Raw genomic sequence first — 12,148 nt, forward strand, 5'->3', positions numbered from 1 at the left:
TTACAGATGATATAATTAAACTGAACAAGAAAGAAGAGAGGAAGCAGTATTCCCCCAAAATGAAAAGAGGACTTCAGCAGAATCGAACTCAGCAATTCAGGACGCCAGGCTCCAGGTGGGGGATCCAACAGCAGAAAGGTGGGTGTAGGCAATATGCTGTGACTTGTCAGGCCAGTACAGAACTTAGGCACTTGATGGACGCTCTCGGTTAAAGGAAGGATCTGCATGCATTCTGATATATGGATGTAGCTTCAGAAATTGTGTTGATATTTTGTCCCCTTTCAGAAATGGATAGAAAGAGTGCTTGTGCTAAAGCCCTTGTATTAGGAAATGCAGAAGCCTTGCCACACCTTAGAGCTTTGTGTAAAAGAGCCAGCATATTTATGTACGCTGGGTAGAATTCTGCTGCTTGTGATTCAGAAGTCACAAAAATAGTTGTACCTGCAGTCTGCAGCACTGCCTCTGAGGCTTACAAATGGATGGTGAAGAGTGTTTGAGTCCATTTTTCTTGTTAAGACTATGGGTTGCAAAGGAAGTACCGTATCAGCCTTCTTCAGCCTGTGTTTTTACAGTGGATTACAAGAGCAGGGAGAGAATCACATAGGCAGGGAGTAAAGAGGGGAAAAGTGTACAAGAACAGCTTTACTGGAGATTTCCTGAATAACTTGCAGTTTTTTCAATAAACAGGAGTCATTCTGAAAATGATTCCCATGTGTCCAATACATGACTGTCATCTGCTAGAAATAAAGTCTGTTTTTTCTTCTGTTGAGTTTTGCAAAGTACCTTTTTAGCACTGCTTGATGCTGTATGCAGAAAGTTATCTCCTCAGCTAACGAAGCGTTTAAGTTAGGACATGCAGTTTCTTGCTTAGTAGCATAGATTTAAACCACGTGCACATCAGACTGGTGCACACACAGTAATCCCCGTGTTTTCATCGTCACTGCTTAATGTTTGTTGTAGCAGCAGTTCATATTCAACAAGTTAGACCCATATGTCTTCAGAGCCTATGGAATATCTTGCAGCTCTGGGCTCCAGAGGAGTTTTTCTCTTTAGACAGGGCAGCATAGCAGTGTTACTTACCTGTGCATCTTTGATAAATTCTTGGAAGTACAGGAAAGTGTTTTACATCAGTTAGGCCAAGGGGAAGAATATTCGTGGGTGACTGTGAGTTTAAGCGGTGGACTTTCAAACATAAGCTTCTGTTTACAACCACAGCTGCCAAATGCAATTGTTCATGATCTGAAGGGCACAAAAGAGGCAAATATCACAACGTAGAGTTTTAGGAAGAACGTGAGCTTCAAATGCAAAATTCAGAATACAGCTGTCTTGGCAGTTACTTTAATCTCTTGGAACTTGCCCTCCTTTTCTGCTTTCATTCTAGGAAAAAGGCAAGCTTATTGCAAAATTGCTACCTTTGTGTGTTGAAACATTGTGAATAAGTTACTGTTCCCTTCTATCCATTTCCTTCCATTGAAGCAAATCTCTCCTGTGTTGTTTTTGAGCAAAAGGTCTCATTAAGCAGTTCTTCTGAGCATTTAAGTTATTACTTGTACCCAGTAAGCAGATTTACTGCTGCTCCACTGCCATTGAAGTTGCTCTGAGAAGTGGACAGCTACAGAAACCACAGAAGTTCAACGGCATTCAATTCCCTCTGGTTTTAAAAGTGGCTGCCAAACTCTCTGGAAGGAGGCAAAGAACTTGAGCTGGGACTCATTTCAGCTCTTGTGGGAAGAAACGGAGAGAAGAGCATTGTTCATGTGAATAAAAGTTGTCCTTGGTGATATACAGAATGCAACCATACAAAACCCTGTGCAGCCTGAGCTAACTTTGAAGTTGTCATTTCATTGAGCAGAGCCTGGTCCAGAGAGCTTGTGAGGTCCCTTGCAGCTTAAATAACTGTTTTTCAGCCCTTCTATTCATAGAGAAGTGTTTGCTAACTGTCCGCAGTGTGGTTACATAGAATTTTCTCAAGACCAAATTTATCCAAGCTGCATTCTGATCAATGACTTTGCTTCTTACGGTGGTTCCTGTCTAGTGAAGAAGCACAGATGTGTTATCAATGCCATAACATCACATATATCAAGTTTAGCTCTGTCTCTTGCTGTAGAGCTATCTTCTTAGTCCTAAATTTATCTTACGGTCTGGGGTTCTAGAGGGGATGACTTCAGGGTAAAACTGAGGCACCGTCTGTTTACACAGCGTGAAGCTAAATGGCTCCAGACAGGGTTAACCAAACCCTTGTAACTGGAGTCTTGAGATGTTTACACTACAGACCTCAGACTCACAAGCCTTTTATATCTAAAGGCTGCTGTCGTTTCTCAGTCTTTTCCAGACTGCCATGCAGACTTCTAATTGAAAACACTTTAAACATGATGTAATTTGTATACTGTTTAATATGGCTCTGTGGACTATTTGCTGTGGTCTTTTATTCTTAAGACGTGACTAGGGAACAAGTAATCTACATAAGCAAAGTTGGAAGTTGTTCTTTACCCATCCCCCTTATTTTCTTTATTAAACTGTTAATTTAAAATTTGCTGAATGGCCGGGGAGCTGAATTACTTGTTTTGGTTTTGCGTTGTTCAGCATTTGATGAAGGTCTGTTTTAGAGTATTTGGTAGTATCCTATGCCAGAAAGACTCTTTAATTATTCCTGCAGATGTGTCACGTAACAAATTTTGAACATAAATAATGCAGAGGGAGAGAAAAATACAAGAAGCTGGTTAATACTGTCTAGGTTTAGATCCCAACTTACTGAAATAACTGTCTGACCAGACTGTCTCCGGATGTAGTGGCAGCTTCTGCTCCAAAGCTTGAAGCCAAATAACTTGCATCACCTGCGTGTCACTTTTAACACAGTAAAATTGTTATGGCAGTAGGAATTTTTGAACTCTTTTCTTTTTTTTTTTTGCAGGTTATGGTAAAAATCATTTGGGACACAGAAAGAAGATTATAGGGAGGAAGCGTCCTTATGGAGTTATAACTGGCTTGGCAGCCAAAAAAGCAATGGGTTCACACAAAGGAATTAGTCCTCTGAACAGACAGCCACTTAGTGAGAAGGTAATTAATGCATTTCCACTGGTTTGTGTAACTGCATTATTTGTAACCCTGACTCCACAGAAAGTAAGAGCAGTTTAGAAATGGAAAGCATAGGCTATTGAAATATATTCCAGTATGCTTGTTTTATACTGTGCAGGCATCTGATGCAGTGTTGTGTGAAATGGGGGTGTTTGTTTTGAAGGTAATGACAAAGCTTGAAAGCTTTTGAATGCTTAATTAGATTGCAAGGCATGAAAATTCAAGTGCAGAAAGATGTTCTGTGCAGATGTAGTGGAAGTTACTGTGCTTTTACAGGGAAAGCTCCTTTGTTAGGATTTCTTGTCGTTTATGTCACTATGTTGGAAACCAGTGAGCCCACAGATGTGCACGTGCTAACCATATGCCTATCATAAAAATGAATTTTGCAAAATACTTCTCTGTGTGCTTCCTGTTCTGCATTCCTCCAGGGCTTTGTTGCTTACTCCACGTAGTTTGGATTTGTAGAACAGGGATTGCTTTTGGATTTGTGCAGAATAACAATTGTAAAGGTGCATGGAGGATGTATTTAGTTGGTTATATGGGGAGATAAAATAAAAGTAACTGATAAGCTGTGCTTTTTTTTTTTTTTTTGCATGGTAACGAGGGGCATGTATGACTCTTAAAACTGTAGATGGTATTTCAAAAGTTACAGTGTGTTTTGAAAGATAGACATAGCCGAGTGTGTTCTATATGTAGCTTGTAAACAAAAGTTGAAGAAGTCTCAGTTACCATGACATCTGACAGAGCTGGGAAGAGCAGAGATTTTAGACTCTGTAGATAATTGATATCTTCAGTAGTACACAACAGAGCTCAGTCTGATGTTCACATGATACTGAACAGATGGTTTAAGCACGTGCAGTTACACTACACGTGTTTCAGTTTATTAACTAATGGTTAGTGTATACATTACAAATACCCACTGCATTCTGTTTTCTTGTTTTTAAGAACACACAACGGAATTATCCCATCCTGAAAAAGAAACCAAACTTGCGAAGGCAAACTGAAATGCAGAGAAAACAAATTCCAACCCTCAGGAGACCTGCCCCACTAAGCAGGAGGTAAAATACCATGTTTGCTTTCCAAATTCTTCTTGGCAGCTTTCCATAAAGAATCTCATCTGTGACAGCGCTGAGGCCAAGAGAAGATGGTCACAACTGGGAGTAGTAATGCAGTCAAGAATGTTGACATGCATATGAAGTTTAGCAGAGCTGGAAGCTGAGTGTGAGACGGTCTTAATACAAAGGCAGATATTTATTGCTGGGCAGAATACTTGGGAATCACCTGCATTTGTGAGGACCTGGTATTTCCTTTCATTTACATCATCACAGGCAGCCTATGTGAAAACGGCCACCGTGGATTTTGTTGCTTAAAAGTGATAACCACAGTTGAGTGAACTTTCTAAATATCTGTGTCTTTTGTGGGAGCTGGTGCCACCTTCAGTTTCATGGGCGTGACTGCAGATTTATTTGAGCCAGAATTGATTTGTCTGCTATAAACTGCAACTAAACTGGTTTCTGCAGTGGAAATTTTCGCTATGTGACTGTTGTGGAAACTGTAAACAAAGCTTTGTTTGCAGTTATCAACATAGCTTTTTTCTTTTTTTTTTTTCCATCTAAAAAGCAACATTTAAAGTGCTAGAGAATATCAAGCAAAATAAAGCAGAATTGATAACCAGGGAAGTAGGATTCCTGATGACAGCTGCTGCACTTTGTAGAATCACCAAGATTGGTAAAGACCTCCAAGATCATCCATTCAAACCGTCCACCTACCATGAAATATCTCCACTAAAACATGGCCCTCAGTACAGGCTAAGAGATGTGTGGTGCTTGCGTAAACGGTTTGGTGGTGGACTTGGTGATCTTAAAGGTTTTTTCCAACCTGAATGGTTCTGTGAGTCTGTAATGTCCAGTCCCAGATATTTCTATGTTTTTGAGTGTGTTTTCTTCCTGGGAAGTGAGAAACGTATTACAATTGAAATGGAGAGGCAGCTCTGCAGATGTACTTCATAGTTGTCTCTCTGAAATGTTGTCTGTCTAGGAAACCTTCAGTAACCACCTTTTTAAATATTACAGGAATAACATGCCATCTGCTTTTGCCAGAATTGGAAACAAACTAAATCAGCAGAAAGACACTCGTCAAGCAACTTTCCTGTTTCGAAGAGGATTGAAGGTAACAACACATCACTGAAAACGACAGTATTGTGCCACAAATTCTAAGCTAACCTGTAGCACTGATATTAATAAATCAAGTTTAAGCATCAAATCTGAGTAGAAACTTCAGAAACAGTAGAAACTGTTAAGGAGGAACATGTTCCTCTGGGGAAATGTACTTCTCTTCAGTTGTTGTAGCCCATTGAGTCTTACTTCCTGTTTCAGTGTTGCTGAGCTGTTTGAAGGGTGTGGAACTTCTCCATTTCAGGACTGTTGCAAGCTATTACCTTTTCATCCTACAAGTGTTAGAATGCAATGACAGCTTTCAGCAGTTACCTTCAGCAAAATGATAGAGCAGTGTTTTAGAACCTGATTAAGAGATCCTTTGCATACAGATGAGCTAGTCATAGTTATTTTGAATACAAGCAAGAAATTAGAGAGTGCAGTGAATGATAGCTGTGTTCTTATTTTTCATTTGTGACCTCATCCTGCATCTGCCGTGGTTTTGACTGTAGGTAGTTCCATTCACAGGAATCGCAAAATTATGGGCAGGATCAGGAGAAAACAATACCAAACTCATTTAAAATAGCAGTGGAACTTAAGAGGTGTTTTGGATATTATGTAACATGTAATCAGATGATACCAGGTCAGCAAGAGAAACATGGCTAACATTTTAACTTGATAAAGTGTTTCCTGAGGGAGTTCTCAAAGGTGTTTCCATCTCTATTGGTTATTTTATTAATGATTATGTTGAAAATGTTTTGTGTTCGTACGGTGATTTCCTTCCAGTGTCTTGCAAAAGTAATATGACAGATATTTTTGTGCCCCTTTGAAAGTAAAGCCCTGCTTGTACAAACAGCTTTCAACTTCTGTTTTTTGACTGCTCTATCTCCAGCTGCTGCAATGATGGTTGAAACAGTATGCAAATACAGCGTCTGTATTGATGTGATTTCAGGTGCAGGCCCAAGTGCAGCCAACAGAAGATCTTGATAATCAGACAGCAAAGAGAACTCGTCAGTAAGTATTCCAGTTGGAAAACTTCAGTATGGTTATTTGTTTGTACTGCTGTTCTCCATTTAGTTCCAATTTCTGCTCCTTGTTCTTGTAATATATTTTTTTTTCTGGTTTTTTTTGTTTGTTTGTTTTTCACCTGTAGGCATCTCAACTGAGTGACAGTGATCCTCCTCCTACTTTTCTCAGTTGTTTCCTCAATTGTCTTCCAATTTAACCAGGAGGAGTTTGTTTGCATAAGGTGCTTGCAGGATTGAGGGGGAAGGTGATAGCTTCCGAGGAACAGACTACTATCTGCCACTCGTGCATACTGCTTATCATTCACAGCCTGATATGCTCTTTGCAGTTTTGCTGTTGGTAACAAAGCAGGCTGAGTAAGCAGCATATGCCACTGAACTGCAGTATGTCATCTCTTGGATTTTCTATTAACTAGTAGAAACTAACTTGGCTTCACCCGTGGCAAGGAGCATGAATGTCTTAAAGTGAACGTTTCAGTCAGTACTGCAGCTTTGGTACACCTTGCCAGCATGGGATCTAGAGTTCACCTGATAAGTTTAGATAACATGGATACAAGAATCAATAACCAAGATTGTAGGCTGCATGTGGTCGTCTTACTGGCTGACATTTTTAAAGCTTGCACATTCTTTTTTAGCAAGAGTTTTAGAACTCTTGGAGATAATCTGACTGAAATTTCTCAAATTTTTTTTTGTAAGTGATTTCTGTGTTTTCAAACTAGATGGCGAACTTCTACCACGAGTGGAGGGATTCTGACTGTGTCCATTGAGAACCCAGGAGCAATCATAACCCCAATGTGAGTTTTAAAAATAGTTCTCAAACATTCTCAATGTAACTGAAATTGCTGTTCCTGAGCCATTTAGCCAGTTCCTTACAGATAGTCTTTCCTCAAGGTAACCACAGCTTATTGTGAAGACTTCCGAGTGTCCCTTTATTATTTCTGAGCTGTGTTTGAGTAATGTCACAGCTGGCTTTCACAAGGCACCTCCCAGTCAGGGGTTTGGACTGGTGTATGGAGTCGAAAAGTGGTGAACTGGTAGATTTTTCACCTTGTCTGCCGCTTCCATTTCAGGCTGTTTTGTGGCTATTTTGCTCCCTTGACTGAATGAAAATGAATGTGCATCTAGATGATGAGTGATGGTAATTGTTTCTGCCTGATCAATAACCATACTGGGAGAACTGTGTTTGAAGAAAGCATTGCTGTATTTGTCTTTGTGGAATTGAAGTTACTGTTGATTCACAAGCTGTTCGTAGCATTTTGTCTGTAAGGAAGACTGTACCAGTTTTTATTTTATAAATTTATGACAATAATTAACCATGAGTAATGGGTTTGTCATTGAAAGATAAAATTGCTTCCTTTTGAGGCGCTTGCTTTCTAATAATAGTAACAAATGGTTCACTTTTATAGTTCTGCTTGACTTCTGCCTTCTTGAATGTGAGCTCTCCAGCTATTTTAGCCAGCCTAATCAAGTGGCTTGATGAAAAATGTATAGTTCCATCTGCAGTCAGGCTTCATTGCATAAAACACGTGTTTGTTGTGTCCTGTCTAATCTTCTTCTTTCACAGTTCCCAGAAATTGCGATTAACTCGTACTCCTGTGCCCCCATTTCTGATGAAGAGGGACCAATCTGAAGAGAAGAAGATTCCCAAAGGGGTTCCATTGCAGTTTGATATTAATAGTGTTGGAAAGCAGGTAAATGCAGTTTCATTCCTTAAGTGTGGATGTAGTTTCAATGCAGATCAAATCTAGTGAGCCAAACACTTTCTTCCTAGACTCACTGGTGATAAAAAGTGGGAACTAGTGACTTCTTGTTTCCACTTCCAGTTCTTCCACTAACTTGCACTGTAACTTCAAGCAAGTACCTGAACTCACTGTTCCTGTTCCTCTGGTTTATATCTTACATGCCCACGTGCTTTAAATGGGATGTAAATTGCTGAATGTTTCTAAAAGCCTTCTGGTGTTCCTGCTGTTCTTAAATCAACTAATGCGTGTAATTCAGGGATGAGCTTCAGTTGGTGGCATAGCCTGTATGGAATCCTGAAGTTAATTTATAGAGCAACTTTTGCTGTGTGCCTAGGGGTATTTAAAACAAGAAAGGAAAAGAAAAAAATCAAGTATGATGACATAAACACTTGAAAGATGAGAAAATGTTCACTGTTTTAATAAAGATGAGTAATTAGATGCAAAAATCTTAATGTTGTCTTTGAAGGAATTCCTAGTGGCTGACAGAAGGTTGAATGCTGGAGAAGTTGACCACAAGATGAGACTGTTCTTGTAATCAGCTTCTTGCTGCCATCTGCAGGAAAACTATGTGGGGTCAGGGCACGGGTCTGGATTTGTTTCTTCTGTGAACAAGCAGTATGCCAAAAATAGTCTGCTACTGCATTGGAACAGTTATTGAACTTTTGGTCTGGACTTCAGTCTGCAGCCTCAACTGGATGAATTGGAGAGAATCTACTTAGTGCTTAAACAGCTGTATTTGTTCGAGTTGCAAAGAATCTGTAGGGAGAAATGTGCACAGTAAAAGTGTCCTTTTTCAGTCTGTCTGTCCCCAGTTTAACTTTTCTACATTTTTCTGAGGAGACTGTCAGTCTTGACAATGTGTATCATGAGTGAATTCCAAGCAGTGGTAGCTCTTGACTTTTCAGTGGTGCCAGGAGGGGCTAAACAAAGTTCAACTTTTTTTCCAGACAGGGATGACACTGAACGAACGTTTTGGGATCCTGAAGGAACAAAGAACTGCGCTGTCTCAGAACAAAGGGAGCCGTTTTGTAACAGTGGGCTAACCTGACAGATGGATGAGCACTGATCCCACCTGCCTAAGAAAGTGAGATAAAAGTGGGCCGAAGAGTACATAAGTCACTGAAATTCTCCAGGCTTCTTGCTAAGATGGTGTCAGAAATAGCTATCTTTATTACTTCTACTTTGAACAGTAAAAGACACTTTGCTGGAGGGAAGAGTATGGGAACTGTTTTGCTAAAGTGACACCATTACCCGGTTGGAACAGATTCAGTTGCCCAGATGTTGACAAACACTGATTTTGGTTCATCTTGCAATCAATATATAAACATGAAGTTAAAAGCTTTTTTTTTTGTTGTTTTTTGTTTTGTTTAAAAGTACTCAGTATCTGTTCTTTGACACCTCGTTATAGTAAAGATTGTGTCAGTGTTTCATTACAACTACCATTTTATGGTGTTGGGGACTGCCTACAAACGTTCCTCTGGACTGAAGTTTGGCACAGAGCCTCGGTCCGTGAATACTTTGGTAGTGATGTAGCAACATTTTTCATGGGAGCATTGGTTGTACTTCTCTGTGCTTTTGAAGTTCAACTTTTTTTCCTTTCTTTCTTGAAGACTTAATGTTTTGCATCCTCTTTTTCACAAATAAAGCCGTTAGTTGAGACCCATAATATTAAATTGGGATGGACACTATTCTACTCTTATCCTTTAAAAGTGGTCCAGGTCACTTTGGAAGAATACTGCACAGGCAATATGAAAGTAACTCATACTACGAATATCTGGACATCTTTAGAATCGTCTGCAGATAGATAGAGTATGTCTTGTCTCCTATTTTTTTCCTTGAACAATTGCTTACTACTTTCTTTTGTAAGCTGTTGTTTTTTTCCTCAAACTAAAGGCAATAACCTTACATTTTTAAGTAATTTCATAGGAATAAATGTAACAGTTCACAAGAAGGTCAGTGGTATGGTAGAGTTCCTTACCCTCCCAGGTACAGGATCCTTATCTTGCAAACCTTGCCCTGAAGGCTTTTCTCTGCTTTGTGCAAATGGCCAGAAGCATGCAACCCAATGGCGCCTGTTTGTATATACCAAAGAGAGGTGAGATGTAAAGCTCATAGTGGTCAGGCATCTTGAAGCTGGCTGAAGGTGGGGAATGTTGCTGGGAGAAAGCCCACAGTCCAGCGGTGTAGGTGAGGCATTAAAGCAGGAGCACGTGGACACTTACGTGAGGCTTGGCTTTGTGTGTCTGAATTTGCAGGACGGTAACAACTGAGTCATTGCCAGTATTGGTTTGTGTCATCCCTAAGAAGAGGCACCTGTTCAGAATGAACATACAGATAAAGCTGCTTCCAGCTCAGGATCCGATCAACTGAATGTTGTTCTACAGCAATGCAATTTAGGTACAGCCAGGTGAAGGAATGGTCAGCTTGCTGCATCCATAAACATTTATGGTGTTTGGAGTGGTTTTAATTCCCTTTATTTTTCTTGAAGAGTTTACACTGAACTTCTTACAAAACCAGTTTCCTTGCGTTTTTATCTCAAATTCAACGTTCTCTTGCATTTACTGGAGACTGTAATGTTTAAAAGCATTGTCTGTAGAAGAGCTTTCATCATGCAGCAGTTTTAAGTCAGAATGAATCTTTGATGCTATATAGTACTTAAACCCTTATTTTTGATGTTTACAAATATACCTTAGCAGAAACAAACCGAGCGTAATGGTGTTAAGGTGGTTTTTTCTTAATTACTGATAGGATTTTTTTCTGAAAAATTCTCACTGTTAGAATTTGAGTAGATAACGTGGTGTCGCTCATTCTGTTTCAGTGTATACATTTTCCATGTGCCAGGATGCAACAAAAAAAAATCCTTTTGCATCAACGTAGATGCAAAACATTGATGCAATGCATCAAAAAATACCAGTTTGTATTTAATGAGAAGATGCTTTACACTGTACCTTTTGGTATTTTTTGAAGAAGTTTGATCTATTCTGAAGCTGTTATTATTTTTTTTTTTTCAAATAAAAAAGTTAAAGGTTTCATACTGTCTTGTTCCTATTATAACTGCTTGGGCAACGCGTTGGTTTTATGAACGTTCTGGTGTCTTTCTTAAGGAGTTGTAAATGATCAAATTGTTATTAAATGTTATGAAGAAGGTAACAGTAAGCAGTGTAATGTAAAGAGGGCATGCACTCATTGCCCATATCCTGCAATTAATCACTTATTGCAGTGGTGCTGTGTAAGCTCCCTTGCCTTTACAAGAATTAGGGATGTGTTTTCCAGCAGCACTGTCAAATCCCGTGGTGTGGTGTGCTTATCACACTAGGTACCTTAACCTACCTGCGTACTCACCTTGCCGTGCCGTACTGATGCAGGGTCCGTGCAATCCCTGCTTTGTGTTGCAGGGTGGCTGTGAACAGCCCGGTAAGCGGCTGCAGCAAGCTTCTACAGTGAGCGTGGTGGCAAATCAGCATTAAGCAATAGCGATGCTGCCGTTAACTGGTGTGGAGGAAAAAAGCACTGCCTGGAAGTGTCGGATAAGTGCTGCCCGGTGAGTGCTCCCAGCTCAGCGACCACCTGCAGCACGGGAGCCGTGTGGCCGCCAGCTTCAGCCACGTGGCCGCGTCGATCTGAGCAGCTCCTTGCTTTGTGGTGGCACAGCAGGCATTTACTGACAGCCACAGAATCACAGAATGTCCTGAGCTGGAAGGGACCCATAAGGTCCAGCTCCTGGATTCACACTTCACCATCCAAAACTGAGCTCTGATACGTCCATTACAAACACCTTGTAAGCTTTGGTGCTGCCATGGGAAAGCACGCAGCTGCTACTTTCCACTTCGCTCACAAATCCACGTTTTTTTTCCCTTATTCTTTCTTTGCTGCTGACGGAGCACTGAGCAGCAGCGTCCCATACCGCCTGGCAGTTTTTCCACACTGCCGGCGCTGCAGCCGTTGTCGAAGGCAGGTGCGCGGCTCGCACGCCGGATTACTGAACCGACTGACAAACAAAAGCTCCGCAATAGCCGCTTTCCGCCGTTTGTTACCAGGTGCCGGCTAAGGGACGGAGGGAAACCCTGCGGCCGCGCGTGCGCGCTGCACGCCCCCTGTCAAGCCACGCGCATGCGCTCTCGCCCCCGTCGGCGGGCTCTCCTGCGCCTGCGCG

At 40.8% G+C, this 12,148-nt stretch overlaps 1 protein-coding gene across 1 annotated transcript in view; it reads left to right on the plus strand.

Moving 5' to 3' along the window:
• Positions 1 to 10,502, plus strand: part of FYTTD1 (forty-two-three domain containing 1) — a 13,375-nt gene extending 2,873 nt beyond the window's left edge. Inside the window, exons 3-10 of the mRNA XM_010716783.3 lie at positions 7 to 138; positions 2,912 to 3,057; positions 4,021 to 4,133; positions 5,148 to 5,244; positions 6,181 to 6,242; positions 6,973 to 7,047; positions 7,818 to 7,944; positions 8,943 to 10,502. Coding sequence (XP_010715085.3) covers positions 7 to 138; positions 2,912 to 3,057; positions 4,021 to 4,133; positions 5,148 to 5,244; positions 6,181 to 6,242; positions 6,973 to 7,047; positions 7,818 to 7,944; positions 8,943 to 9,038 — 848 coding nt within the window. The 3' untranslated portion in view covers positions 9,039 to 10,502. The remainder of the gene's footprint in view (positions 1 to 6; positions 139 to 2,911; positions 3,058 to 4,020; positions 4,134 to 5,147; positions 5,245 to 6,180; positions 6,243 to 6,972; positions 7,048 to 7,817; positions 7,945 to 8,942) is intronic.
• Positions 10,503 to 12,148: the final 1,646 nt, after the last annotated feature.

The sequence above is a fragment of the Meleagris gallopavo genome, chromosome 11 (assembly GCF_000146605.3).
Source record: "Meleagris gallopavo isolate NT-WF06-2002-E0010 breed Aviagen turkey brand Nicholas breeding stock chromosome 11, Turkey_5.1, whole genome shotgun sequence".
Lineage (NCBI taxonomy): Eukaryota > Metazoa > Chordata > Aves > Galliformes > Phasianidae > Meleagris > Meleagris gallopavo.